This window comes from Chelonia mydas, chromosome 1, assembly GCF_015237465.2.
Source record: "Chelonia mydas isolate rCheMyd1 chromosome 1, rCheMyd1.pri.v2, whole genome shotgun sequence".
In the NCBI taxonomy this organism is placed as follows: Eukaryota; Metazoa; Chordata; order Testudines; family Cheloniidae; genus Chelonia; species Chelonia mydas.
In genome coordinates, this window is record NC_057849.1 from 22,385,042 (window position 1) to 22,411,251 (window position 26,210).

The window sequence follows — 26,210 nt, forward strand, 5'->3', positions numbered from 1 at the left end:
CTGGACCTTCGGGCCCGCCCAATCATCGACGCCTTCCGAGGGGGAGTCGGGATGGGCGTGTCTAGGTCATATGACTGGACAAGATGGTGGCCCCCACCGGAGGACTGCGTGTGACGGGGCGGGGCCATGTTGGGGGGCCTGTACGGGTGGCACTGCCATACCTGAAGAAGGAACAGAGGCAGCTGGGGTAGGACACCCAGCACAAGGTAAGACAGGGCAGCGGGGCACGATTCTGCTTCACAGCGCCTGAGGAGGCCACGCTGAGACAGACCAAGGTCGCATCCGCCCAGCTCCAAGGGGAAAGCTACACAGCTCGGGGGCGACCTGTCCGCAAGGCCCCGCTGGGTCTGTGCGCTTGCAGGAGAGATCAGTAGGGGTGGGACCCTGGCAAGGCAGCAGGAGCCTGGTGGTTGGCTGCTGCATGAAAACATGAACAGAAAGAGACCTTAAAACAGGGTGGAAGGAAAGTAGAGGCAGAGCCATTGGACGCTCACTTGGGAGATTATTGCTGACGTCTTGAAGGTTATAGTACACAAAAAATAGATACAGTACAAGCAAAAGCAACTCTCCTTATGTGAATAGTATTAAACTGGTATCGGGGGTAGCCATATCCACAAAAACAACAAGGAGTGCAGTGGCACCTTAAAGACTACTGGATTACTTTTAATTAAAGAATAAAACAGGTTTACTTAACTACAAAGAGAAATTTTAAGTGAGTACAAGTCATGAGGCATTGAAGTGAGAAATAGTTACAAGAAAAATAAAGATGAAAACTCTTTCTATACTTAACAAACTGGACTTGATTCAAGGTGAGGTCCCTTACCACATGTTTTCAGTATATTACTTGCCAAATTCTCAGGCCAGGATCTGCTCCCAAAGTCCATAGGCTGTTTCTTTTGTTGTCTTAGGTGGAAAGTAGAGATGGATGGGGAGAGAGATTGCCTCACCCACCTTGCATCTGTTATGTTATATTCTTTCCTGGGTGCAAGTCTGTTCCTAAGGCTGGTCAAAAAAGGCATTTTAAAGCAGCCCTTAGTCTTAGGTGCTGTTCCTGTAGTCACTTACACAAAGGCTTAACTTCATTACTGTGAGTAGTCCCATTGATTTCTATGGCACCACTCGTGCTAGTAACGTTCAGTGTTTTTGTTTGCACGATCAGGGTCTTACCCATCAATACTTAAAGTAAATGCTTTAAAAATAAATACATCTATGTCTAGCTTCAGGAACCAGGGAGGAAAAATTTAGCCATATATGGCCTGAAACTTTAGGAAACTCTCCCCCCTGCTCATCCTTTCCTTAATTTAAAAATAACACAAGTACATCAACACTGATCAGAATGCCTCATTAAGTATGATCACTTGGTTTAAACAAAATCCTTGCACTATCTGAGCCCATCTGACAACTTATTGGTTGTAGAGCAGAGGAGGAGAATAGGGGAGATCGTGATCTACTACTCACCTGTTAACTGAGGATTTATGTTCTCTCAGAATCTTATGGCAGGCAGACTTTCCTGCTGAACAGGGTAGCTTAACAGGGCTTGTGTACCCAAAAATTTCCCAGACATTTTTAGCTGGATCATGTCCTTTCGGCCTTTTGAAGGCTTTTACATTCTTGAGAGGTTAAAGCATTAGCTCGTATCATTTGCCTGCTTGTCATGCAAAAGTTATCTGGTTATGTTGTGGCAATGTCATTTAACCAAAACTTGCCTTGTTCCTTCTCACTTTATGATCCAGAGCCTTAAAATGGCAGGGAGAGAGCTTGAACTAAATTCACCACAGGAAAATGCAAGGCTTCGACATACAAAAAAAACTGAAGCTCTGCTAAAAATGTTCGTTCAGCTTCCAGAAGCAGACCAGTAAGTGATGCTCCTGTCTTCATTTGTTTTACCAACTAAGTAGCTTTTGTGACTTCCTTTTTTGTTCTTGTGTTTGTAAATTGATGGATGATTTTCAAAGATACTGAATCACGTTTGAAATGTAAATGATGATTTCAGGGAAATTGCTCTGTCAGGTGTAAGCTCGGTGCATCATACTCCCTCCCCAGAACAGCAGGGGAACCAGGAGGAATGCTGTGGAAAAGCCATGATAAAACCCATATATTGGAACCTATTGCCAAGCACCTAGTTGCTCAACAGCAATCAGTTATAAAACAAAGCTGCTAATCTTAACGTGGTCAGCAAATGAGCCTTTGCCCTGTAACAAGATAATCCTCGTTCCCTTCTCAGTTCGTACTGTTAGACTGAACTAAAAGTCTGAGGAAAAATTTGTTAGACTAGTGTCTTCCATTCTGCATGTTACACTTGTTATGGTGGACCATGGAAGAGAGCAGCTGCCAAAGGCCTGGACCTTATTCTGAGATTGCCCTGCAATGTGGTGGCAGGACCAGAGCCTGGGTTTCTGGAGAGAAATCTAACAAGAGGCTCTGGTCAGGGAAAAGGAGCCCTCTGTGAAGTCACATTTAATGCACAAAGTTGTAGTTCAGCCAGTCCTGTCATCCTCTTTTCCTCCACTCTGCTCAAATCCTTGACCTCCAGAACAAAAATCTCTATAAATAGCATAGCACTTCTGCCTCTACAGCCCCCTTTGCTGACTTCTCAGCAGCAAAAATCCCTTTTTTCCCCTTATAAACTTTTTAAGTGTTCAAGCTTGACTAGGTTCAGCTGGACTCATTGCCTTGGACTCTGAAAACCCCTGCTGGGATTTCACCTCAAAATCCCTACAGCGCTGCCTGGATCAGCAGGGTCTCACAGGGACACCAATGGAATAGTGAGGCAGGACTGCAGAACACCCAGTAGCCAGTGTTTCTCAAATGCGGCCACCATGGGCTTTTTGTGCAGCCATGACAGCCCCCTGAGTGGTGACTGGGGGTGGGGGAAGCATGGTCCCCTCACTCCCTGTTGCTCCTGGATGCGCTCCCCTGCACCGCCTCTGGAAACAGGTGGGGCACAACACTGCAGGAGCAAGGTGAGTTCTTGACCCACCTTGGGGAAGGGGGTTTGGGCGGCAGACTCCAGCGGCGGGACTTGAGGAGCCTGGCCATGTGGCCCTGGGCTCCAACCACAGGGCAGCGAGTACTGACACCTCCCCCTTGGCCCTGGTTCCAGCTGTGTGGGAACTGGCGCTGGTCCCTTATGCCTGTCCCAGGCTCCAGCCGCACCGTGGCGGGTGCTGGCCCTAGGCGCCGACCCCTAGCTGCACAGCAGCGAGCACCAACCACAGGGCTTCGGGTAACAATCCCCGGCTCCAGCTGTGGGGTTTCAGTCTCTGGCCCCCCAATTCTGGCCGTGCAGTGGCGAGCACTGGCTCCAGCCGCCAAAGCCCCACAGCAGGCTCCCACTGCGGGGCTTTGGGCGCCGACCCTTGCAGGTGCTGACCCCCCTCCCCATCTCCGGCCGCCCAGCCCCTTGTGCTGATCCCCTGCCCCCGCCGCATGACAGCAGGCTCCCACCCACAGCTCTGGTCCTGGGCTCCGGCCATGCAGCGGCGGGAGTTGGCCCTGGGTGCCAATCCTTGGCCACACAGCAGCTAGCGCAGGCTCCAGCTCCGGACACTGGCAATGCGGCAGCAGGGAGTGGTCCCAGGCGCTGACCCACACCTCTAGCCGTGCGACAGCAGGCTCCAATCCCTGACTCTGGCCATGCAGTTCTTGTCCCTGGCTCTTTGGCTCTGGCCATGGGCTCTGAGCCCCAGCCCTGGCTGCATGGCAGCAGACACCCACCCCTGGCTTTGGCCGTGAGGCTCATCACCCACTCCCATCACCCCAGGCCCCTGCTGTCTCCCGCAGCCCCGCATCCATCCCACCATTGCCTCCCCCGTCAACCATCTGGTCCAGGGCTGGGTCCTGTGGCTTGCTGAGAAAAGTGATATTAACAAACATACAAGTATCACTTTTCACAGCAGATTTAGTAGCTACCTGGGAGATTGTGAAAAGTGATACTTGTATGTTTGTTAATATCACTTTTCACAGCCTCCCAGGTAGCTACTAAGTGTGCCGCGAAAAGTGACATTAACGAATATACAAATATCACTTTTCACATCGTTAGTTTTATTACTGAGTCTGCAAAATAACTGTACATATATAAACTACAGTGATTTGGATGTGTATTTGTGCATATTTAATTGTTTTTCCTGAAGTTAATTAAGTATTTTAGGAAAAAGTGTCAGTGCAGCCACGAGCGAGAGTTGGTGGCTGTACTCTGAGGCCAATGTTGTGAGAACCCCTGCCCTAGGGGACAGGGAATGACCCTGTACATCCCATCACATGCTGCCTGTGCAGAGCTTAACCCACATCAACTGCTACAAAGATTGTGACTTCTGGAATGGTAGCAGTTAAGCAGTGGTGGTGTAGCCATGTTGGTCCCAGGATATGAGAAAAACTAATATGTGGCGAACTAGAACAATGCTTTTGCCAACTCAAGGAATTGTTTCACAGACAAGATGACACCACCTGCAACTACCACATCCCTACCAACAGTCATAAGAAAATAGAATCATCTGACTGGAACCCCCCAGTGGATGAAACCATACACTGGATCATTACATGGATTGCTTCAAGGCGGGGGGAAGACTGAAATCCTTAAATATCACATCTGCCACTAAGAGGATAGCTATACCAATCCGGAAATCCTATCCCCACATAGTGCTCAAACCAGCAGACACAGGAGGTACCAGCATAGTTCTCTGTCATGATGACTAAGTCAAAGAAGCCAATCAACAGCTCTCTGACCCCACCTACAATAAAGAACTCCGAGAAGACCCCACACCACAGTTCACACTGGAATTGAAGGATATCATCAAATCCTTTCCCAAACAACTCAAAGAGAAACTCTACAAACTCAATCCCCACAAACCCACCCCAGGGACTTTCTACATGCTTCCTAAGATACACAAACAAGGGAACCCAGGCAGACCCATCATATCTGGCCATGGCACTTTTACTGAAGGAATATCAGTACTCATAGAAACCATCCTCAAGCCACTCACCACCCAAAGGGCCGGTTTCCTCCATGACACAACCGTCTTCCTCCAGAAACTGTACAACATTAACAGCCTCCTTCAGAACACCATCACTGCCCACCGTGGATGTCGCCCCTTATATACCAACATTCCTTACCATGAGAACATCACTGCCTGTCTCAAATACCTACAAAATAATAAACAGTGCTTAGAAATCCACCTCAAACACATCACCAAACTCATCCATTTCATTCTTACCCATAGTAACTTTACATTTAACAACAAACATTTGTTCCAAACCATAGGAACAGCTGTGGATAATGCAATATGCTAACCTCTTCATGGGTCACCTCTAGGAAGAATTTCTGGAAAAATGCACCCTGAATCCAATGATATACCTGAGATACATCAATGATGTTTTCATCCTCTGGACAGACAACCTAAACTCTCAGTAAAAGGATTAGGGCCTGTCTTATAGTGCCTCCTTCTACCGGACCAGGCTTTGCTTTTGCTGAGTCAGCTCACTCCTTGGGTTAATTCCCTCTGAGTGCTCTCTCAAGGAATCCAAGGAAGCAGTTCGCAGCATGGTTAGTTCTTTTATTTAAGCCGCCTTAACATACAAAATCTAAACCTTGCACATTCTTCCGTCAAGGTCTGTGCAGGCTGACTTGTCCATTTCCCAAGTCTGGCTATGTCTAAATAAGCACTTTTGTTGGTCAGGAGTATGGGAAAAAACCCATCCCCCGGACCGACATAAGTTTCACCAACAAAAGCACTGGTGTGGACAGCACTGTGTCAGCAGGAAATGCTCCCCCGCTGACATAGCTACCACAACTTGTTGGGGGTGGTTTTAAATATGCCAATGGGAGAGCTCTCTCCTGTCAGGATTGAGCAGCTACATGGGAGACCTTACAGCAGCACAGCTGTGCTGCTGTAAGGTCTGTAGCATAGACGTAGCCTCAGTCCCTCACACCAGTAACCAAAATTTCCTGGCTCTTACCTCAGAGTCTCAGCAATAAAGTACTCCACACAATCTCCCAGCTGTCTGTTTGGTTTCTAGAGTAGTTCCTCCTTGCAACAGCTCCACTAGCAGTCAGCACTGTCAACTTTCTGGAGGATATTTCTATCTTCTGTTTTCCCCCACCCCATTTCCTGCTGGCTTCTTTTATAAGGATTAGCTAATTAAATTGCAACTCTTTGGGCTAGTCTACGCTGGCACTGTTAAAGCGCTGCCGTGGCAGCGCTTTAACATGGCTTACGTAGTCGCAGCACAGCGCTTGGAGAGCTCTAAAAAAATCACCTCCATGAGGGGCGTAGCTACCAGCACTGGTGTACTGTCTACAGTGGCGCTTTACAGCGCTTGAACTTGCTGAGCTGAGGCATGTGTGTTTTCACACCCCTGAGCGAGAACGTTGCAGCGCTGTAAAGTGCCAGTGTAGACAAGCTCTTTCTCAGGTGCATAGGGTGGGGCTAATCAGCCAGCCAGCTGTAGGCCTTGGACCCCAAAGAAATTATCCTTATACCTTCACACTCCCTCAGATTTCTACCACAACTTCAACAACCAGCACCCATCCATCAGACTCTCTCTAGAACACTCTGGCACCAGCATCAACTTTTTGGACACCACAGCCAGCTTCAATAATGTACCATACAGGCAACTATATACAAGAAACCCACAGATTACCACACCTACCTCCACAACTCAGTAACAGTCCCAGACACACCAGGCAATCTATTATCTACTGCCAGGCTCTCAGATACTAGAGAATATACTCTGAAGAGACAGTCCAGGATACACAGTTAAAACTGCCTTACCCAATTAAGGACACTCCACCAGAGAAGTAGATCATATCATGGAACAGGCCACCCCAATATCCCTATAGATTGTGCTTCAATACAGGAGGGGGAAAAAAATTAACAGCACACCCCTAGCTGTCACCTACCACCCTGCATTAGAACCCATACATGGTAAAAGCAAATAATTACAACCCATAGTAAACGGGGACCACATCCTCAACTAAATCTTTCACAACCCCCTGCCCCTTTTCTGGCCTTCAAATACCCCAGCCTTGCCAAGCTTCCCACAGACCAGGACACACCAACTCAAAGCGGCACCAGTCCCTGCCAGAACAACAAATGCAAAACTTGCAGACAATCTCCACTGCTATAATGATCTATACCCCCCACAACACACCTTTCAGGATTTATGGGTCCTGCGTATGCTCATCACAACATATGGTGTACCACATTCAGGGCATCAAATACCCCCAACAACAAATTGTGTATGAAACCAATCAATCACTAGGCTCTCCAATGAACTCACATAGAAATGATCGGACAAAAACACCCTACCCTCCGTGAGTTAATACTTTTCACAAAGTAATCGCCTGTATCGCTAACCTGCCTCGTCCTTAAAGGAAACCTGCAGAACACCTTCAAAGCGTGAGCCTGGGAGTTCAGACTTCTCATTCTGCTGGATGCTTAACCAGGACATTGATTTTGCATCCTATGAAGTGAGGGGGAGGGATAGCTCAGTGGTTTGAGCATTGACCTGCTAAACCCAGGGTTGTGAGTTCAATCCTTCAGGGGGCCATTTAGGGATCTGGGGCAAAAATTGGGGATTGGTCCTGCTTTGAGCAGGGGGTTGGACTAGATGACCTCCTGAGGTCCCTTCCAACCCTGATATTCTCTGATTCTGTATTCTAAGTGAGCTGTAGCTCATGAAAGCTTATGCTCAAATAGATTTGTTAGTCTCTAAGGTGCCACAAGTCCTCCTTTTCTTTTTACTGATTTTAAGGCCCATTACAACAACTTGTTACACAGCTTGTTCCTACTAGCCCTCCATTGTCCTACCACCGAAGAGCTGTTAATTGCCCACTTCATTGTAGGAAACCATTTAAAATGTGTGAATCCCTTATGTTTAACAGTCTGTCCCACCTTGTATTGAGCCTGGACCCTCTAGTTTAATCTTCTCCATACCTGAGGAAGAGTTCGGTGATGCTCGAAAGCTTTTGCACCAACAGAAATTGGTCCAATAAAAGCTCACCCACTTTGTGTGTCTCCTTTGTAAGTTTTGGTACTCATTTTTCTTAAGATGCAACGTGTGTAACAAACCTAAGTTGGAAAAGGGGAGGAAGAATTGAAGGTGACATTGTGGAAGTGATGCAGTTGCACAAGCTGTCTTACGCACAACCTGATGATTCAGATAAAAGTCATTTTTGCAATTAATTAGTGGTATATAATCCTTACTACATCCAGTTTGTTTACATAACACTTGTCTATTACGTATTAACCTCTGACCTTTTTTTTTTCTTTTTTTTCAATCCACCTCTGCCTATTTTTGTTTGTTAAACTTCCGCAACTTGGGGTACTGTAGAGTCAAAGCAAATAGGCTGGACATCTGAACCAAACGGAGGGATAATTCGGATAGAATAGGAAGGGGAGATGCGGTCTAATGAGTTCCTTTATCCTGTAACCACTCTAATGCGTGCATTAAATTTAGTCATGCTGAACTGAATACGCCTAGTTAGGATTGAAGCCAAGATGCGTTCTTACCTCACCTTGGATGTTTTGTTTGTATGTACCTTTGTCTTTTTATACTTAGACTGTAAACTCGTTGAGGCAAGGATGTGTCATCTTACAGTATCTGTTCATATAACCCCTAGCACATTTCAGGCACTACTAGAATATAAATAAGTAATTTTATCACTGCTCTGCGGACCATTTTAAAGAATACTTGATTGAGTTCAATAGAGAGTTCTGCTTAAAGTTGGATGGCATATGTCTTGGTTAAAACAAGTGGGATGCAGCTTTTAATAGTTAATATGGACTTGGGAAAAAAATGAATTGGGATCTAAAACTCTGTATTGCCTAAGTCAGAGGTGGGCAAAATACAGCTCGTGGGCCAGTTCCAGCCCATCTAACATTTCTGTCCAGCCTGCCAGGCTCTTTGGCTGCCCCCTCGTGACCTCCAGGCAGCTGAAAATCCTGCAGCACAGTGGAGTGCTCACAGCCTGCCTGCCATGACCCCATGCCGCTCCTGGAAGCAGCCAGCTGTTGCTGGCATGTCTCTGCACACTCCTGGCGGGGGGGGCCTCCGCATGCTGCCCCCACCCCCAGCACTGTCCTCACAACTCCCATTGGCCGGAAACTGGCCAATGGGAGCTGCGGTGGTGCATGCAGGCATGGGCAGTGCACAGAGACCTGCTAGTCCCTTCCTCCCAAGGGGTGCGCAGAGATGTGCCAGCAGCAGCCTGCCCGCCTGTGCCCTGCTGCATCGGGAGGGGCCTATGGTAAGCACCTCCTGGTCAGAGCCTGTGCCTAGCACCCCCCCTCGCACTCCAGCCCCCTACTCCAAGTCAGAACCGCCTCCTGAACCCAAACTCCCTCCCAGACCCTGCCCCACCCTCCATTAATGTAGTAGATCAAGGATCGGCAACCTTTGGCATGCAGCCCGTCAGGGAAAGCCGCTGGCAGGCCAGGACGGTTTGTTTACCTGCAGCGTCCGCAGGTTCGGCCAATCGCAGCTTCCACTGGCCGCGATTCACCATTCCAGGCCTATGGGGGCTGCGGGAAGCGGTGTCCAGTACATCCCTCGGCCCATGCCACTTCCCGCAGCCCCCATTGGCTTGGAACGGCAAACTGCGGCCAGTGGGAGCTGCGATCAGCCAAACCTGTGAACGCTACAGGTAAACAAACTATCCCGGCCCGCCAGCAGTTTCCCTGATGGGCCGCGTGCCAAAAGTTGCTGATCCCTGTAATAGAAATATGCGGCCCCTGATGATGTACTAAAATTCGTGGAGTGGCCTCCCTGTAAAAATTATTACCCACTCCGGCCTAAGTGGTTTGCTTTTGCTGTGTAACACCAAGGCTAAACTTCAATGAACGTCATTTTTTCCAGACAGCTTTTTGTATAGGGGCTTCTCACATAACCTAATGTTTTTATTAGAATGTTACCATACGGAAGCGTAAGATCATTTCCAACACCCACAGCATTTACTGTATCAAATCAGACTGTTGTTCCTCAAAAACAGTATTTTTACCTCTGAGTTGCCTATACCATCTGTCTGGATATGCCTGTGGTCCCCTATAATTGTAGAATCTCAGTTTTAGAAGATAACCCCTCCATGTAATTCACTGCCCAGTTGTGCATACTTCAAGGTGTACCTACTTGTTCTTCCCTGATCTTTACCACTATCACGGTAACTTCAGGCATACGGCAGAGAATACTGTACCTAGTTGCTTCTGAAAGCAGGATGACTCCATTTTAGATCATCTTCAGAGTAGTAATTTAATACAGCATGTTCCCAAAGACATAAGACTGAACAAACAGATATCCTGTACACCACACAGTTGCTTAACATTTTAACCTAATTTTCCCCCCCACAGGAAACTCTTTACACATGGATCATACTTCCTAGGAATAAATGGAGGCTTTTGCGGTTTAATAGCAAACAGTTTTTTCAGACGCATCCTAAATGTGACAGAGGCTCGGATTGCCTCTAGTTTGCCAATGGCTGTTCTTCCATTCCTCACAACAGCAGCAATTTACCACGGTGCTGTAACCGTACCTTTAACGTCAGGTAAATTTTTAATTCCTTATGAAGGGTACTGTTTTCAAAGGTCCCATGTCATAAAAACTGTCAGCGTGTTTTATATACAATACCAGAAAAGCTTATGCTTATTGCAAAACAGTGAAGCAAAGTAGTGTTGAAAACCTCACCTTGTACATGAACTGCCAGGTGCACAGAACAATGTCAAAAGACACCACTTTTACATTTATGCATATACAAAAAACATTCTTCAACCTGAATGGGGTGTAGGTGAGGGGATATAGATGGAACCGATTTTTCTATGACATGCCCCACTAATTTTTGAACACTTCACCATCAATGGATCTGTGTTTGCCCTTTGTGACCCCTTTGAATCAGTAATGTTTATGTAAAACCGTTTGTTGCATCCTGGCACTTAAGTTTAGGTGCAATTACAGCCATACAAATTGGGTTATATTTGATTGGAAACTCTATAGAGCTGAACGGTGGAGGGGTGTCATAATACACTAGGTAGACTCTTCTACTTAATCTCTCTAGTTGCAGTTCATCATGGCCATTTCCACTGACAATATATTTCACTTCAGAGAGCCTGCCTCTTTAAGCTCAGGTTAAAATGTAAAAACAATGTAGATACTGTATCTTAACTGTGAAATGACTTGTTTGTCACCTAGGTGATCTGATGTGTGCAACCTGTGCCTTAGTGAGAGGAGGATTAATTGGGTCTGTTATAGGTGGTCTATATCCCATTTTCTTGGCCATTCCTATAAATGCAGGACTTGCAGCCAGGTATGTGAAATTTTGTTATACTTTGGTTTCTTGGGACAAATTAATTATACACAGTTCTTCTCAAAGCGCAATTGGCTATTTCAATCTTTTTGGATATTACATAGCAAAAAAATTTTACAATGGGTGGAATAAGTAAGATTGCGGAGCAGCATTCATAAATCTTATCCTGCCTAGCCCCTGCTGTGTGATGAGTTCGGCAGGCTGAGTGGGACATCTGTTCTATAGGAAAACCAGAGTTGCCTAAAATATGGCTAACCTAATGTTTGAAGGTCTTTGAACAGAAGGTGGATAACTAAGCATAGTACTAATCAATTGGAACGGAACAAGATTAAGGAACAGATCCAGGAACTGAGGACAGAGAGCCGGGCACATGAGCTCCCATCTCAGTGTTGATTCCCTTTTGTGATCCTAGGCAAATTACCTCTCTGCCTCCACTTGACAAAATGAGGGTATACTTACCCCCCAGGGGTATTCTAAGGACTGGTCTGTAAAGCAATTTGAAGTTGAGCCTTATAATCATGGAAAGTATTAATACTGTACTTCTAATCTGGAATACTAGATCAATGGTTCCTAGTACCTAAAAAAGCTAGCAAGGGTATGTTTACACAGGAACAAAAAACCCATGGCTGGCCGACTCAGGTTCATGAGGCCGTTTCATTGCTGTGTAGACTTCCAGCTCGGAATGGAGCCTGGGCTGCAGCCCAAGCCCAACACAGCAATGAAACAGCCCTGCATCCTCAGCTCTGTAAACCCGAGTTGGCTGGCACGGGCCAGCCAAAGCTGTCCAATTGCTTTGTAGACATACCCAACACCTAAAATTTGTGTAATTTTAAAGAGGGAGATAATCTTCTTACTTTACCACCAATTTTCCCTTAAGTTTTACTGTCTTGTGTTCTGTATAGGTACAGCTCAGCTCCCTTGCCTGGGAAAGAGAATATGTTACGCTTCTGGATTAAAGTCTCTCAACCAGTCTTTAAGAAGATGAGTTTTGCTATCCTTCTGCAGGCTGCATTTGGAATTTACCTCAGCTCAAGACAGTATGGAATATTTATGAAAATGCTCCAGCTGCCTGAAGCAAGCAGCAATCCTGAAGAACTCAAAGATTAAAACTAAAAAATACACAACTCTCTCCAATGCTTTTGTGGGTTACTACAATAAACCGTGAAACTAAATAAGGCAAGAAAGTTACTGCTTTGTGGGTTTTTTTAAATAAGTAAATCAAGACTTTTCAATGTGTTTCACTATTAAATTGTAAACTGAAACAGAATTTTGTTTTGTGTACTACTTTTAGAGGGGAATACCCACTTCCCAAACACATTTTTGGAAGCACAATTCAGTGTTCATTATGTATGACCCCTACAAACTTATAGAGCAAACGTTATGCAGTTTTTTTAAGTTATCAGGGAGCACTCAAAACTCCCCAAATGTACTAAGAAATACATATGCTGATTTTGTGCATCAGTCAAACAGGATTAGAGGTGCTGCATTAATACACCCATGTCTCCCCCCCCCCCCACCCCTTCATATCAACCACAGAGTCTAGAGGCAATGTACAGGTATGTAGGACTATCATCAAATAGAGTTAATTCAACACTGAATTAGGGATCTTGCTAGCAGGTTTTTTTGTTTTTTTTTTTTGGTGCTCTGGTAAACCAGTCTTGAGTGAAGTTGAACTTGGAGCAATTTAATACTTCTGATGTCTCACACCTTATTTGAGCACCTGTTCATCAATAGAATTACACAAAAGATACATCTAACCTGGGTTTTTATTCATAATGTTACAAACCAAAAAGCAATATGGATAAGTAGTTACCATAGTATAAGTACTGTATTTATTTTACCTGCTCATGAGTTGAGACAATCTGTTCCAAAACCAGAATGCAGAATCTAGATCAGTCCTTGTTCATTTCCCATGTAATAGGATCTTAGTTTAAAGTATGCCAACCAACCTCCTCCTCCCATCATTTCCTTAGGATATTATTGCACAGCAAAATATCTTGCCCTCAGGAAAGTTTTCTTAATTTAGCCTATTATTTAAACCACCAAGTGTGTTGGGCATTTTTATGTAAGACAGGGAAGTGACAGTCAAACATGCTCAGTTCTGTTCCATGAAAAGACATCCATGAATCATTACAGTTGCCCTCCATGCTGGAGTAGTTATACAGCTGCAGTGCAACAACATCAGAGAGGGCAAAGAACTCAGAGACCCCCATACAAGGCAGCAATTGCATCCTTAGCCAATGTGGCCGTGGCTGCAAGGACAGCCACCAGGCAGGGGACAGACTGAGTTGTTTTTTGGGAGGGGGAGGGGAGAGCTTGTAAAATCTGAATTTGTTTCCAACAACCCCTTAAGTCTTTTCAAGAGCTTATCCTACAAAATTAAACTTAATAATGGATGTGTGCATAGGACTGACTTTATTTTCTCATCAACTGGAACAAATGCTCCAGAGTTTGGCTGCAGACAATGCAAAACGCCCTTTTCAGCATTCTAAAAATAACCAGAACCTGCTCCCCCTCTTCTGGAAGTCCTGGGGAAATCTGAGCAGCTATAGGAGGAAAAAGTTTTATCTTAGATTTTTTTCAGGGGTTAGGTTTCTTAACTCTTTAAATTTTCCTCCAAGCTGAGGGTGTGGAGCGAGGGGTCAGAAGCAGCTCTGGACAAGATGGTTCTAGACCCAATCCACCTCTAATTCCCTGAATTAGAGCTAGCTTCCAGAAGTTCTTCTCATAGAGCTTGTCTATGGAATTTTTGCATTTGCTTTAATAGCCAGCAGTTAAAGTAATACTAGTCCCTAGAGTAGATGCAGCCATACTGGTATAAAAGGTACTTACGTTAATGAAGCTTATTTACATAAGTTTATAGAAATAAGCACCTTTATATCAGTTTCTAAATTGATAAAGTGATAGATTTAATATTACCCCAACTTTCTGCTTTTCTACATTCTAGCCAAGGGGGAGCAGTAAAAGGAAGGAACTAATGTCTAGCTGCAATTCCAAACCACTGCTCTAGTCTATAACTCCCACTTATATCCCAAAAGGACTGAGGCTTATCCCTCTGAAATTCAAGGTTAGACTCGTAGAAGCGGAATTTGTCTTACTACGGTGAGAGCACTGCAGCCCAGATTCACATCTTCACATTTTTTAAAAAGTAAGGTTTACTCCTATGTGCATGTTTAAACACATTTATTCAAGCACGGCAGTATAAGATTACACTACTCCCATATTTTGGAAGAGAATATAAACAGCTCATTATTAAAAACATTTCAATGTACTTCCACCCACAATAAAATCAGACCAGTAAATATAAAGTCTATCAAACTGTTCTAAAATTAAAGAGATGAGTCAGATACACAAAAACTATTGTAAATAACAGAAGAGCATATATTCCATTATTGGTTGCAGTGTTGTTCCCAGGACATTAGAGAAACAAGGTGAGTGAGGTAATATTTTGAGCTATGCAGCGCTTTTCCTCCACTACACCTGAAGAGCTCTGTGTAGCTCAGAAGCTTGTCTTTCACCTACAGAAGTTAGTGCAATAAAAGATATTACCTCTCCAACCTTGTTTCTGCCACAAGAGCACATATAAATTCCTGCTGACAATTTACTGAGGATTATATGCGGTGTTCCATAGTTAGAGGAAATATGAAATTCATCTAATCTACTAGAAAAACGTGACGTGTGTTGTACTGTTCGAGGGCAGAAAAATCTTTCTGAATAAGATATGCTTTCATCTTCATTGTGGAAGTAAATGGAAGGAATCAGACTAACTTCAAACAGGGAGCTATTATATTTTAAAAATATTAAAATTTCAAGGTTAGTGTTTATTTCAAAATGACCAATAAAATCATACTTCCTGACTGTGTTGAATTTGGATTTACTGCAGGTACATCAAATTCAGCTCAAAATACTCTGTCTCCCTCTGTTCTAGCTGATATAGAAGTGAAACTGTATACTTCTGACTTTGAAGGCTCTCTGGCAGTACTTGATGGTTGAAGTTAGTGAGTTTTGCTTTGACTCCAGCAGCACACTTTGCCAGACTTGGTTACATGCATGACAGCTTTCAATTAACCAGGAGAAAACTTGGAACACAAGTTTTCAAAACTTGATTTTAAAAAGTTGCCCACACTGAAATATGATCAGAAGAAAAACATCAATTGTTAGTTTCCTGTCAGGATTGAGATGTCAAGTAATTATATTACATTGTTCTTTCCTTGCACACATCTCTTTTAAACAGGCTTTGGAAGGATTGGATTTTTATCAGTAAATGTTGGCAAGTGTCCATTTCACTGTAGAGACACACACAAACCTACAAAATAATATTTCCTTTGAGGGTAATTGAAATTTACAGATAGGTAAAGAAAGAAAAATGGTGCTTGACAACTTAAGTGTTTGATTTAAGAATATTCACTTCATATTTTTTGACATGGGATGTTGACAATTTGTGTTTTAACTATGATAAAGTTTTAACATTTTGAATCTCATCATTAAATTGTCTGATGACCCCCATAATTTCCTACAACTGTGAAAGTTTAAACATACTGATATCCACCAAAACTATAAAAAGGAAACAATGAATTATGCCAAGCCTACTTACAAATAAAGAGCAAGAGTCTATTCATGCCTATTACTCCCCTTACCTTAAGGTAATCTGCTGCTAGATATAGAAAAGATCTCAGGATCAAAAATTCTTAAATATCCTTTGTCTTTTTCAATAAAAAAGGAAGAAAAAAAGGCAAAATTCTATTTAAATGTAAATTTGATGAGTTGTGAAATCTCTTGATTGACTTGTAAGTCACCCCACCCAATTTTAGTATTAACTATCTGAATAATTTCTTCCAGATTTTACTTCCCAAAATTGAGACACATTTTGCCAACATATACAGTATTCTGCATTGTTACTTGAATCCTGAATGGCAGAACAAATATCTTCATTTCCACTTTTACTAGTCTGATGGAGAAGATAGAAAAGAAGATGGCAAAGTGGGGTGGGTTTAATTTAAAAGCCTCCATACCCAGATACCAGAAAGGTCAAAGCAGAAAAAATTTTGGAGCCTCCTGTCATCTAATTTTGCACATAAAATTCATTAGCTTTCCTCTAACCAGGACAGTCAGTCAAGAGGCTGTAAGTGGTCTGTGCTGCTCGAGTAACATGCAGCCCTCATTACGCAAAGACATCTTCGGGTCTCACAAAGTAAGTGGTCTGGGCTGATGTCAAGGTACAGTCACACTCAACTATAGCACATTCTAGGGTGCTTTATGTGAGATGCTAATTTGAAACACTCTAAAGTTATACACATTTAATGAAGGGGTAAGTACAGTAAGGGCATAGATATGTATCTTCTTTGCAAATATACAGTGCAATCCCACATACCAAATATGTCTGAAGGACATGGAACACCCTTCAAAAAAAAATATAGTAAACTGCCAGCCAGCAGGCTCCCCAAATTTTAGAGCGACAATATGTGTCAGCTTGTTCAAGGGTAGCCTGCTCTAAAGAGAAAATGATCTGTGCTTCTGTTCCCCGAGCCTAGAGTTTTATTGAAGACAACCATCAAGTTTGTTAGTGAATCTATATTCTTGGACTAGTGTAAATGGAATGCACAGCTGCTGTTTTATTGTATTTGTCCAACTTTCCAAAAATTATGTGCATGCAATTGACAAGTATAAGAAGAGCAATGTGATTGCTATGGCAGAGAATCAATCATGTATACGACAGTAATTCTAGTTTCCTAGGTAATTAAAAGCCTGTGGGGGTGAGCCTGATTTATACAGGGAAAAATGAGCAGAATTTGGCCCTATATTTACAATTTAGCTAATGTAACCACACTATCCTTCCTCCGCACACATAGCACTGAGACCTCCAGCATTCCCTTGTATTTTTCTTGTGATACCGGATTTCATCTAAACAAACATTTAGCCCCTGTACTGTTCAGCAGTTATCACCGGCACTCTAGGGTCCCATGACCGGAACAAAGGTATTTTACAGGACAGTATCAAAGCTGCATCACAGAGCCGAGAGAGAAGAAGCTTACATAATCAATGTCTAGCTCAAACCAGCATTTAATCAAACTAATTAGTATTACATTCATTCCGCTTTGGAAACTAAACTAGTTTAAAGAGTAACAATTGCAGGCCTGTACCCTTTTTTTTTTTTAGACTGTTCACCTGATGACATTCTTTTACACTAAATAATTTATTCAAATTTAAAAACTTAACAAGTTAGTCTGTAGCAGGAGATTGAAAAAATAGGGATACACACATTGTGACTATTGGCCAGTCACTGTTTAAAGTTACAAAGCCTGATACTGAAAAGTTTTTAATTCATCCACTTGTAAGTTGCACCAGGAAAAAATTGTTTTTAGGTTACTGATGCAATTTCTCTCTCAGTCAAATATGTTAGCATGGCTATTTAAAGATTCATCGATAAGGGAAAAATTGTTTTAATGCGGGGCTACCTGCCTCTTATTTTTATACATACAAATACTTCTCAGTATGCCCCAGTACCTTTGGCATTTCACACCAAAAAAAAAAAATTCAAAGTGGTTGAGTTATGTAGCTTCTAGTAACAGCTACCATCACACAAATTGTAGGAATACTATGAAAAGTAGTATCTACGTTACATTATGCCAAAAGTCAACTGAAAACTAAGCAAGAAAAAGTGTTTAAAATCTCAAGTCAGCAGTTACAGGTACGGTCATAATTATTTTTAGTTACATCCTTATCTGTAGAGATTCTTACCATCATGGCAAAAACAGGTTACACACAAAAACATCATCACTGCAGTAGCTTTCACTGCATTTTAAAGGCAAAATCTACTGTGCAATTAAGAAGCAATATAGATGGATTCTGAAGGTAGTCAAGGTCTAATCTTCTGCCGGAATGATGGTGATTCATTTTATGGGAGAGAGGGTTGTTAGAGGAGAAAGGAATGGAGAAGCCTGCTGTACCATCATGAGCAGAGCTCTCTGTTTTATGAACAGTGCTACAAAACACTACTTCACCTATCACAACCAGCAACAGCTTTCTTCTCCCCTTGCTCCCAATCCCCCTGGCAATAAACACTCCCCTCCTCTTCTTGATTTCTCCTAAGCCCAGAACAGGCACACCTCCCAAGAAAGCCCCATCCCTGGCACTCTCTTATCCCAACAGGATGGGAGAGAAGAGCACCTCACCCACCACTGGTGACCCGCGTTTTACTATGCTTAAAACTACAAAAAAAAGTTTCTGAATACAAAATATCCATTTGGACACCCAGGGCATATGATGTACACCTACTGAGGCTTTTGTAAGTCTAAATAAATAATAGTATAATAGGCTGTATACGAAGTATTACAATACCTTCCTTCACGCAGAAGATACCATATCCAAATACACAATCCCCAAAACACATTACCATAAAGGTTTTTAAAAATGGGTAATTTTATGAAAGTTTTATACATAAAACCTTTGCTTTATTTTTTAATAAGTCCCTCAAAATTTCAAAGGAAACACTAGGACTCTCCACTTTTGGCAAGTGACAAAAAAAAAATTGGTAACTCAGATACATCAGTAGATGCCAGAATTTGTGACATGGCTCCCCATAATTACTTTGATAGCATCTCTCCAGGCAGTTACAGGTTGCAGAAAAATTGAATTGTTTTTCCCCCAGATGCTGCTAAGCTGTTTGGAGAAAAGAGAGAAAGGTTAATTTGCAATGCTATTAAAATGCACAGGCATTTAAGATTACTGAGAATGAAGTCCTATTTCTTACCGATTACTGTAATGGTCTTTAACTACTAGAAAAACATCAGCAATGAAAAATTTGCACTATCTTCATGCAGTTAAGACAAAAAATGGTGATTCCCTTCTGTTTACATGTATGTTCAGTTTATAACACCAATTATAACCTTTAATCAGTTATTCCTTCGTAGTGCACAGCACAAAACAAAGCCAGACGTTAACTCTTCCAGCTGCTCCTTAAGCCAAGAAATACACTCCTTTATGTCATTATTGCTTAAATAATTTTAACTTCTTTTTATTCATTAATTTAATCTTCTTACTGAGGTATTTCCCCACTTCTTTTGTTATAAATAAGGTTAAGATTTTGTCATGGTTATTTTTAGTTGAAGTCATGGACAGGTCACAGGAAAAACAAAAATTCACAGAAGCCTGTGACCTGTCTTTGACTTATTAAAAATAAGGTGAGGGCTAACTTCCGGGGGGTGGGGGGGAGAGAAGGGGAAGAGAGAGAGACTTACACAGCTCCAGGGCCCCTGCAGGATCCATGGAATCTGGGAGCCCACAGGGCCTGCCACCTCAAAGCGCAGGATTGAAGTTGAAGCAGAAAATGTCACCAAGCTCTCTGAAAGTCATGCAGTCTGTGACTTCCATGACAAAAATCTTATCCTTCGTTATAACTGCTGTAGACTGAGCCAGACTACTTTCAGTACATGCAATGCCTACACTTAAATTAGAGATGGAGAGGCAACCAATAACTCCACACCCCAACAAGCCACTTTCTTGAAGCGCACTGTCCAAAGAACAAACATCTTTTTAAGACTCTCTCAACAACTGAGCATTATGATACAGCCTTGCAGTCAAACTCTAAAAACCTGTTAAAATTTATCAACTGTGTACTCTCAGACCCCTGCATATATCCAGAAATGTAAACCACTTGGGAAGTGTAAGGCCATGTCTACACCACAGGTACCACAGCGGCATAGCTGTGGTGGTATAGCTTTGCTGGCATAACTCCGTACCGTAGATGCAGCCTTCAGTGACAGAAGGGATTTTTCTGTTACTGAAGGACCACCACCTCCCCAAACAATGGTGGCTAGACTGATGATGGAAGCATTCCAGAAGAATGCTTCCATCATCAACCTAGCGGCACGTTCACTGGTGGTTAGGTCAGCATAGCTACACCACTCAGGGTGTGGATTTTGCACACATCTGAGCAATGCAGCTATGTCGACCTAAATTTTAGGTGTAAACCAGGCCTAAGTCAACAGTTACACTTCATCAAGTTTAGCCAATTTGTTCAACATTTGATTATTGTCATTTACTACATTTTTAGATAAACATATTGCAGAATACAGTCAAAATAGAAAAAGCTATATGTGTAAGACCCTATGTAACTGGCAATACTGCAGATTCCGCAATAAAAGGCTTCCTCCGCAATTTTGACAGTGGGAGCTGCGAGAGCCCCCGCTCTCAGCCCCAGGCGGCCAACAGCAGAAAATCATGGAAAAGTAATAACGGACTTTGTTACCACAAGTAATAGGGTCCAATATTACTTTTCCATGGCTTGTCTGCAACTCAGCCGCAGGGTTTTGACAATCATTTGCAATTCAAGTCGGGCCTTATGTGCGTACCTATTACTCAATGGAACAAGCACTTTGTTGGCCCTTAGTCTGCAATTTAGTATGTGAAACAAGAACAGAACATAAAATTATGAACTAACAACATGACAGTAAATAGAAAGTAGATAACCATCAATATTAGGAAGCAAAAAAATGAAATGAAAAAATGAGAGAGAGATGTCACCAGAACATGGAAGTAGCTACTAAGGGTGTGTCTATACTTAAAACGCGACAGCAGCACAGTTGTGCCACTGTAGTGCTTCAGTGCAGACCCTACCTACGCCAACATTGGTGTGGATAATCCAATTGGTTCTCTCATTGGTGTAGATAATCCAATTTTTTCATCGACCTAGCACGGTCTACATGGGGACTTAGTCATCTTAACAATACCACTCAGGCATGTGGATTTTTCACACCCCTGACCAATGTAGTTGTACCGACCCAATTTTCTAGAGTAGACCAGGCCTAAGATTTCTACTTAAGTTACATGGTTTCTTGAAGAAATGCTGCACACAGTTAAAGTGTTATTTATTAAATGATGTATTTAGTAAATCAGAGTGGTCACTGCAAACTCAAAGGAGAAAGTGTCACTGCATCTTAAGACTCTTGAGAAACAGCAACAGTTTTATTCCATCCCCACCCACAAAAGTTGTTCATTTAAAGAAAAGGTAATTTTATAAAGCTGTAAGACAAATCAAAGTATGGTTTAACTCTTAAATACCAGTTTTATATTCTTGCTTAAAAAGCTTCCCAACTGATAAAAACGTACAGGCAACACTGTTAGCACTCCCTTTTTCAATTCCCAACCGTCTAAAGATCCATCCATTAAAAACAAAACGTTGAGTTAATAACAAAATGAAAAAATTTGAGCCCATAATTGAAAGATCAACACATCTGGTTTTATTATAGTACTGTATTCTTATTTGTACGGCACAAAGCTAATTACAAAGAAACATTTACAAGTTTTTCAAGTATTGTTAAGAAATCAGTTCAAGGTTTCCGCTTCAAAAAGCTGTATTTAACAATATTCCATACAGATAGCACAAACTGATTAGCATTCAAAGAATTTTCCCCTCTGTTTGGCTTACATATGATTCAGAAGGCACTAAAAATCCCTGCAGTCACATTTGTGGGGGTGGATCCTGTTCTTAGTTGTACCGGCACACAACATTTTGCATGTTGTAAAATTAACTATTGCTCATACGCAGTAGATTTTACAGAACGCAGTGGTGCACATGTGCATATTAGAGACCAGGATTAAGTCCCAGATTGCTCTGATCCAACAACAAAGTGTTTATAATTGTGCAAAAAGGGGGAATCCTATTACAGAGCAAGACAGTGTCACATTTAAGTTAAGGTAACTTAATAGTTACCTTAAAGCTTACTAAAAATGCCATGGCAGTCTTCCATGCTTACTGTTTTAATATTTTTGTTGAATAAGATGTTGAAGTAAAGATGCGTTTCTCCAACTATGAGCCCTACAAACTCAGTCTAGGCTCAAGTAAGTCCAGTTCTTCCCAGCTCACATATCACCAAGAGTAAGAGCTCTAAAAGTTAAATTAGGCTCTCAATGACACTTGGACTACCCCACGGCCTACAATGGGGTTATATAAGTGTCAAAAATTGGGACTCAATAGATAATCCGGCTGATACTGCACATGATGGAACAGAATCCACAGCTAACTAGTTCTTAGCTGTGCTGGCTCTGTATTTCTGTGAACATGTAACTCTGAATACAAAGAAAGCAGAAGTAAAAAATTACCTTTGTACATAGTCACTTTTCAAATTAGTATCACACTAACTTTGGACTGGTGAGATTAGTTTTTCCAAACATTCAAGCTTTTCAAAAATGAAAGACAGCAGAAGCCCTGTTACCTCTTTTTCCCCCATTTCTTATACTACCTTTTAAAATAAAGCAGGAAATGTGGCCAGCAGCTGGTCCCGTCTCTTCTGCCCCAACACAGCTGTATCCACTTTAGCATAAAGAAAAACAAGGATGCTAAATACACATATACTTTTTCAAACAGTGATGTTTCACAAAGAAATTAGTTGTCTCTTCTCTTGCTCTTCCTTTAACTCCTATTACCACTAATGGGAGCTACTTAAGCACATCACTGGGAGAAGGAGACTCTTCAATTTACTCTTAATCCAACATATAAATCCATTTATTATACCTTAGTGTTAAGGTTGAAGTATATTAACTCAATCATTTTAGAAATAGAGACATCTCAATCATTAACTCTAGACTTAAGTTGACCCATTCTTTGTGAAACCTCACTTTACATTTAATTATTTTTCACACCCTTTCTTCCCCAATTTACATACATGTGAATAATCTAAACATTTTAATACAACCAAAAAATAAAAAGGTGTATTGTAACCTATTCGTCTTGCAAGATAGGGTAATATTAGTGCTGATCCAAAAGCAACTCTCACACATTTGTCTGTGACCCCCCCAAATTATTTTATTCCTCCTCTCTTAACTAAACATGGAGGTCTGCATGCGCATTATTTTTTCAAACCATCAGTGTCAAGACATAACCTTTGTTCATCTGCAGATTGTATTTCCTAACTGACTATAGAAAGTTAGAGATATTTCTGAATACTCAGAGATGCCAATTTAAGATCCCATAGTAAAGTTACGCAAGTGTGCATGTAATTTAAGTAAAAAGCCACTTTTGAAATACAAGGAATCTCAGTGATTTTGGGTATACAGACCATTTATGGTGAACTAGAATTAGAATTGCAATTCACGTTACAGTTCTGTGAAAAAAGTAGGTGACTTGCCTGCATTAGGGTGCCATTGTACAATGTTAATAATTGAAACCAATATTTGGGTTATGTTTAACATACAAATTTTTACATCACCAAGTAAGGTAGACTAACGAGAATTGATTTTCTTTTTTAAAGTGATATTGAGAACCACCAGGACTAGAATCAGGAATTGTATACCACTGGAAGGCACAAATCCTGACCTTTCAAAGAAGAACCATTTGCTTATAGTTCTGGGTGGTCTAAAAATAGAAGACCTTAAAAAAAAAAAACCACATCACACTCATTACTATATTACTTGTCCCTTCCCCTAATCAGATGCATATTTCAGTAGCAAATATCTTAAAAACTGCTACTATTAGAAGGAAAGCAAGCAGTGTACGTTATCACTTTTCCATTAATTTGTGAGCTACTGGCTACTAAAATCAAGTCAAAATTCCACTGCAGAATATAGGCAAGGAGAAGAATAATAATCAGAATATGATTTTAATATCCACTACCTGTCCATTGGCCAAAGCTGGAAACACTTCGGCAAATCAGTACAAATGCTTTCAGGATGAGAAAACATTTCTAAGCACTGGTCCTAAACCAATGATCAGAAAAACCTGGACTAAGCATCAATGCAAGCTGTTTGATATCGCATTATGGGAATATATGGATCCTTACCAGGTTGCGAGGTGGAAAACGACTGTTCTTTAACCCCTACACAACGGAGCCTGGCAGGGCAAGCACCTAAAAAAGAAACTGTCAGAGAGGTTTAATAGTAATGTATAATTGAGACTTGTTACAGTTTTATATGCATGCTTTAACTGTTTGCTGATCAATACTATTCTTGTTCTTAAGTCTGTCCGGTGACGATGTCCTAATAAAGCAGCATTTTTCTTTTTTAAAAAAACCAAGTATTTTCAGCTCCTCAGGATAAGCCGACTACACATTATCTGATTCAAAACAGGGTAGACAGTATTATCTGTACTGGCAACTGTGGGCACTGAGCACACTTTCATGCTTCAGGTTTGCATGATCTTTCACTCACTGCTGCAAACGGGCTCCGAATACACCTGCATATGTCAGGTTGCACAATATTTAGCACGCTGCTGTAAGCAGATTCCAAGCGCACTATTTGTGCGCCAGTTTTGCACAATCTTTACCCAACACAAACAAGCTCCCAAGTGTGCCGTTCACGCGAGCTCTTTACCCTCTGCCACACACGGGCGCCGTTCCCATGCCAGTTTTGCCTACCCCCTATTTTTCAAGCCATGGCCTGCTTGCTCCGCCACGGCCCGAGGCCCCCGGATGTGGGCACGGACAGGTGAGAATAAAGACTGAAGCAGGTACTTGACCCTACATTTTGAAGGAGGCACATGCCCGCCTGGCACACAGGGAGCAGAACTCCACCGACAGCTGATCCCTGTCCACGTGGAGGCAGATCCCGCCGGAGGCCGGCCGCTCCTCCGCCTCCAGCTCGCCAGCATCCTGGCTCGGCAGGGCGTAGTCGTGGTCGCGGCTCTCGCCAGTCTGTGGTGGGTGCTGATGGGGCGGGTCCATGTCCCTGAAGAGGCTGGTCCGGAGCCTGAGCCCCCCCGCCCCGGCCAGGCGGTTCAGCAGCTGCCCCAGGGCGCTCTGGTTGGCCAGCACGGCCCGCAGGTAGTTAGTCTCCCGCTCCAGATCCCGCAAGCGCCGGTTCAGTCCCCGGTTGCGGTCCCGCAGCTGCCGGTTCTCCGCGGCCAGGCCCTGCAGGCGGCTCTCCAACCCCAGCACGTACTGCTTCTTCTTCAGCCGGTTCAGGCGGGCCGCGGCCGCCGCCTTCAGCCGGCTCCCGCTCGCCACCCCGCCCGGGCTGGCCCCGACCCCGCCCGGGCTGGCCCCGCAGCTGCTCCGGCCCGGCGCGCTCAGGGGCGGCTCCGGCTCGTCCTGCTGCCCGCAGAAGCAGCCGCTCGGCTCCACGTCCAGGTCCCAGTGCGGCTGGGCCGCCTCCAGCAGATCGCCCAGCTCCAGCTCCAGCTCCAGCCCCGCGAACGGGTCCTCCTGCTCCGCCGGCTCCTCGGCCCCAGCCGCCGCCTCCCCCCGCGCCTGCTGCGGCTGCTCCAGGACGGCCGCGTCCCAGCGCTGCGGCTTGGTGCGGGGGCCCTCCGGCTCCTCCTCCCCGCCATGGCCGCCTCCGGCCCCAGGGGCCGGCCCCGCGCGGGGGAGCTGCCAGGCGGCGGCCGAGGGGCTCTCCCCGCCCGACGAGGCCGCCAGCAGCTGGGTCAGGCTGTGGCGCATGGTGGGGAGGGGGCGAGGCCCGGGCTTCCCCGCAGGCTGGTCCGGGGAGAGGAAGAGGCTTCCCCGCAGCGGGTGGAGAGACGCCGCGGGACGGAAAAGCGAGCGAGGCGCCGCGGCAAGCAGCCCGCCGCGCGGGGGTCTGGAAATGGCGGCTCCGCTGGCCGCGCCTGCGCGGGGCTGCTCGGCCGCTGCCGCCTCCGCGCGGAACAGGAGAGAGAAGAGGACCACCCCCTCCCCCCCCGCGCCCCATATTCGGGAGAGAAGGGGCGGGGCAGTGGGGGGGATTCTGGCGGGGAGGGGCAGGGCGAGGGGGGGAAGGATTTTAGAGGGGGAGGGGCAGGGTTAGTTTAGAAGAGGGTAAGTACCATGGGTGTGTTACAGAGCCGGACAAAGAAGCTGCCAGGCCGAAAAGTGGCCTCCAAATCCTTATGAAGAAGCTTTAATCCCGAGAGCTGTACCAGGGGCCTGTTGGCGCAGGCAGTACCGCTGAAATGCAGCCGCTGCTGGAGCACAGAGCAGGGCAGTTAAAATGATTAGGGGGCTGG

At 43.9% G+C, this 26,210-nt stretch overlaps 2 protein-coding genes across 9 annotated transcripts; one reads left to right on the plus strand and one right to left on the minus strand.

The window, feature by feature from the left end:
* Positions 1 to 24: 24 nt before the first annotated feature.
* On the plus strand, positions 25 to 12,555 carry TMEM126A (transmembrane protein 126A). 3 transcript variants are annotated; one of them, XM_037889147.2, is made up of 5 exons: positions 25 to 206; positions 1,734 to 1,855; positions 10,344 to 10,537; positions 11,179 to 11,293; positions 12,196 to 12,555. In XM_037889147.2, exons 2-5 carry the CDS (start codon positions 1,743 to 1,745, stop codon positions 12,398 to 12,400), a joined length of 627 nt encoding a protein of 208 aa, XP_037745075.1. In that variant the 5' UTR covers positions 25 to 206; positions 1,734 to 1,742; the 3' UTR covers positions 12,401 to 12,555. The 3 variants fall into 3 exon arrangements, with proteins under 3 accessions (XP_037745075.1, XP_037745085.1, XP_007060658.1); XM_037889157.2 differs by lacking the exon at positions 25 to 206 and adding an exon at positions 672 to 809; XM_007060596.3 differs by lacking the exon at positions 25 to 206 and having other exon boundaries at positions 1,710 to 1,855.
* A 547-nt stretch (positions 12,556 to 13,102) lies between these two features.
* CREBZF (CREB/ATF bZIP transcription factor) lies at positions 13,103 to 25,862 on the minus strand. Of its 6 annotated transcripts, XR_006285796.1 has the most exons (5): positions 24,749 to 25,861; positions 24,070 to 24,147; positions 22,534 to 22,604; positions 15,931 to 15,996; positions 13,103 to 13,839 (listed from the first exon to the last, which is right to left on the minus strand). XR_006285796.1 is itself a non-coding variant. In XM_037889127.2 (3 exons), exons 1-2 carry the CDS (start codon positions 25,663 to 25,665, stop codon positions 24,099 to 24,101), a joined length of 966 nt encoding a protein of 321 aa, XP_037745055.1. In that variant the 5' UTR covers positions 25,666 to 25,860; the 3' UTR covers positions 21,509 to 22,604; positions 24,070 to 24,098. The 6 variants fall into 6 exon arrangements, 2 of the variants coding, with proteins under 2 accessions (XP_037745055.1, XP_043384320.1); XR_006285794.1 differs by lacking the exon at positions 15,931 to 15,996; XR_006285795.1 differs by lacking the exon at positions 13,103 to 13,839 and having other exon boundaries at positions 14,460 to 15,996.
* Positions 25,863 to 26,210: the final 348 nt, after the last annotated feature.

Coding starts and splice junctions, on each gene's coding strand:
- TMEM126A (XM_007060596.3), top strand. CDS start 1,725: ATGATCCAGAGCCTTAAAATGGCAGGGAGAGAGCTTGAACTAAATTCA. Junction 1,856..10,343: donor CAGCTTCCAGAAGCAGACCA/GTAAGTGATGCT, acceptor TCCCCCCCACAG/GAAACTCTTTACACATGGAT. Junction 11,294..12,195: donor AATGCAGGACTTGCAGCCAG/GTATGTGAAATT, acceptor TGTTCTGTATAG/GTACAGCTCAGCTCCCTTGC.
- CREBZF (XM_037889127.2), bottom strand. CDS start 25,665: ATGCGCCACAGCCTGACCCAGCTGCTGGCGGCCTCGTCGGGCGGGGAG. Junction 24,148..24,748: donor GCATGTGCCTCCTTCAAAAT/GTAGGGTCAAGT, acceptor CCTCTCTGACAG/TTTCTTTTTTAGGTGCTTGC.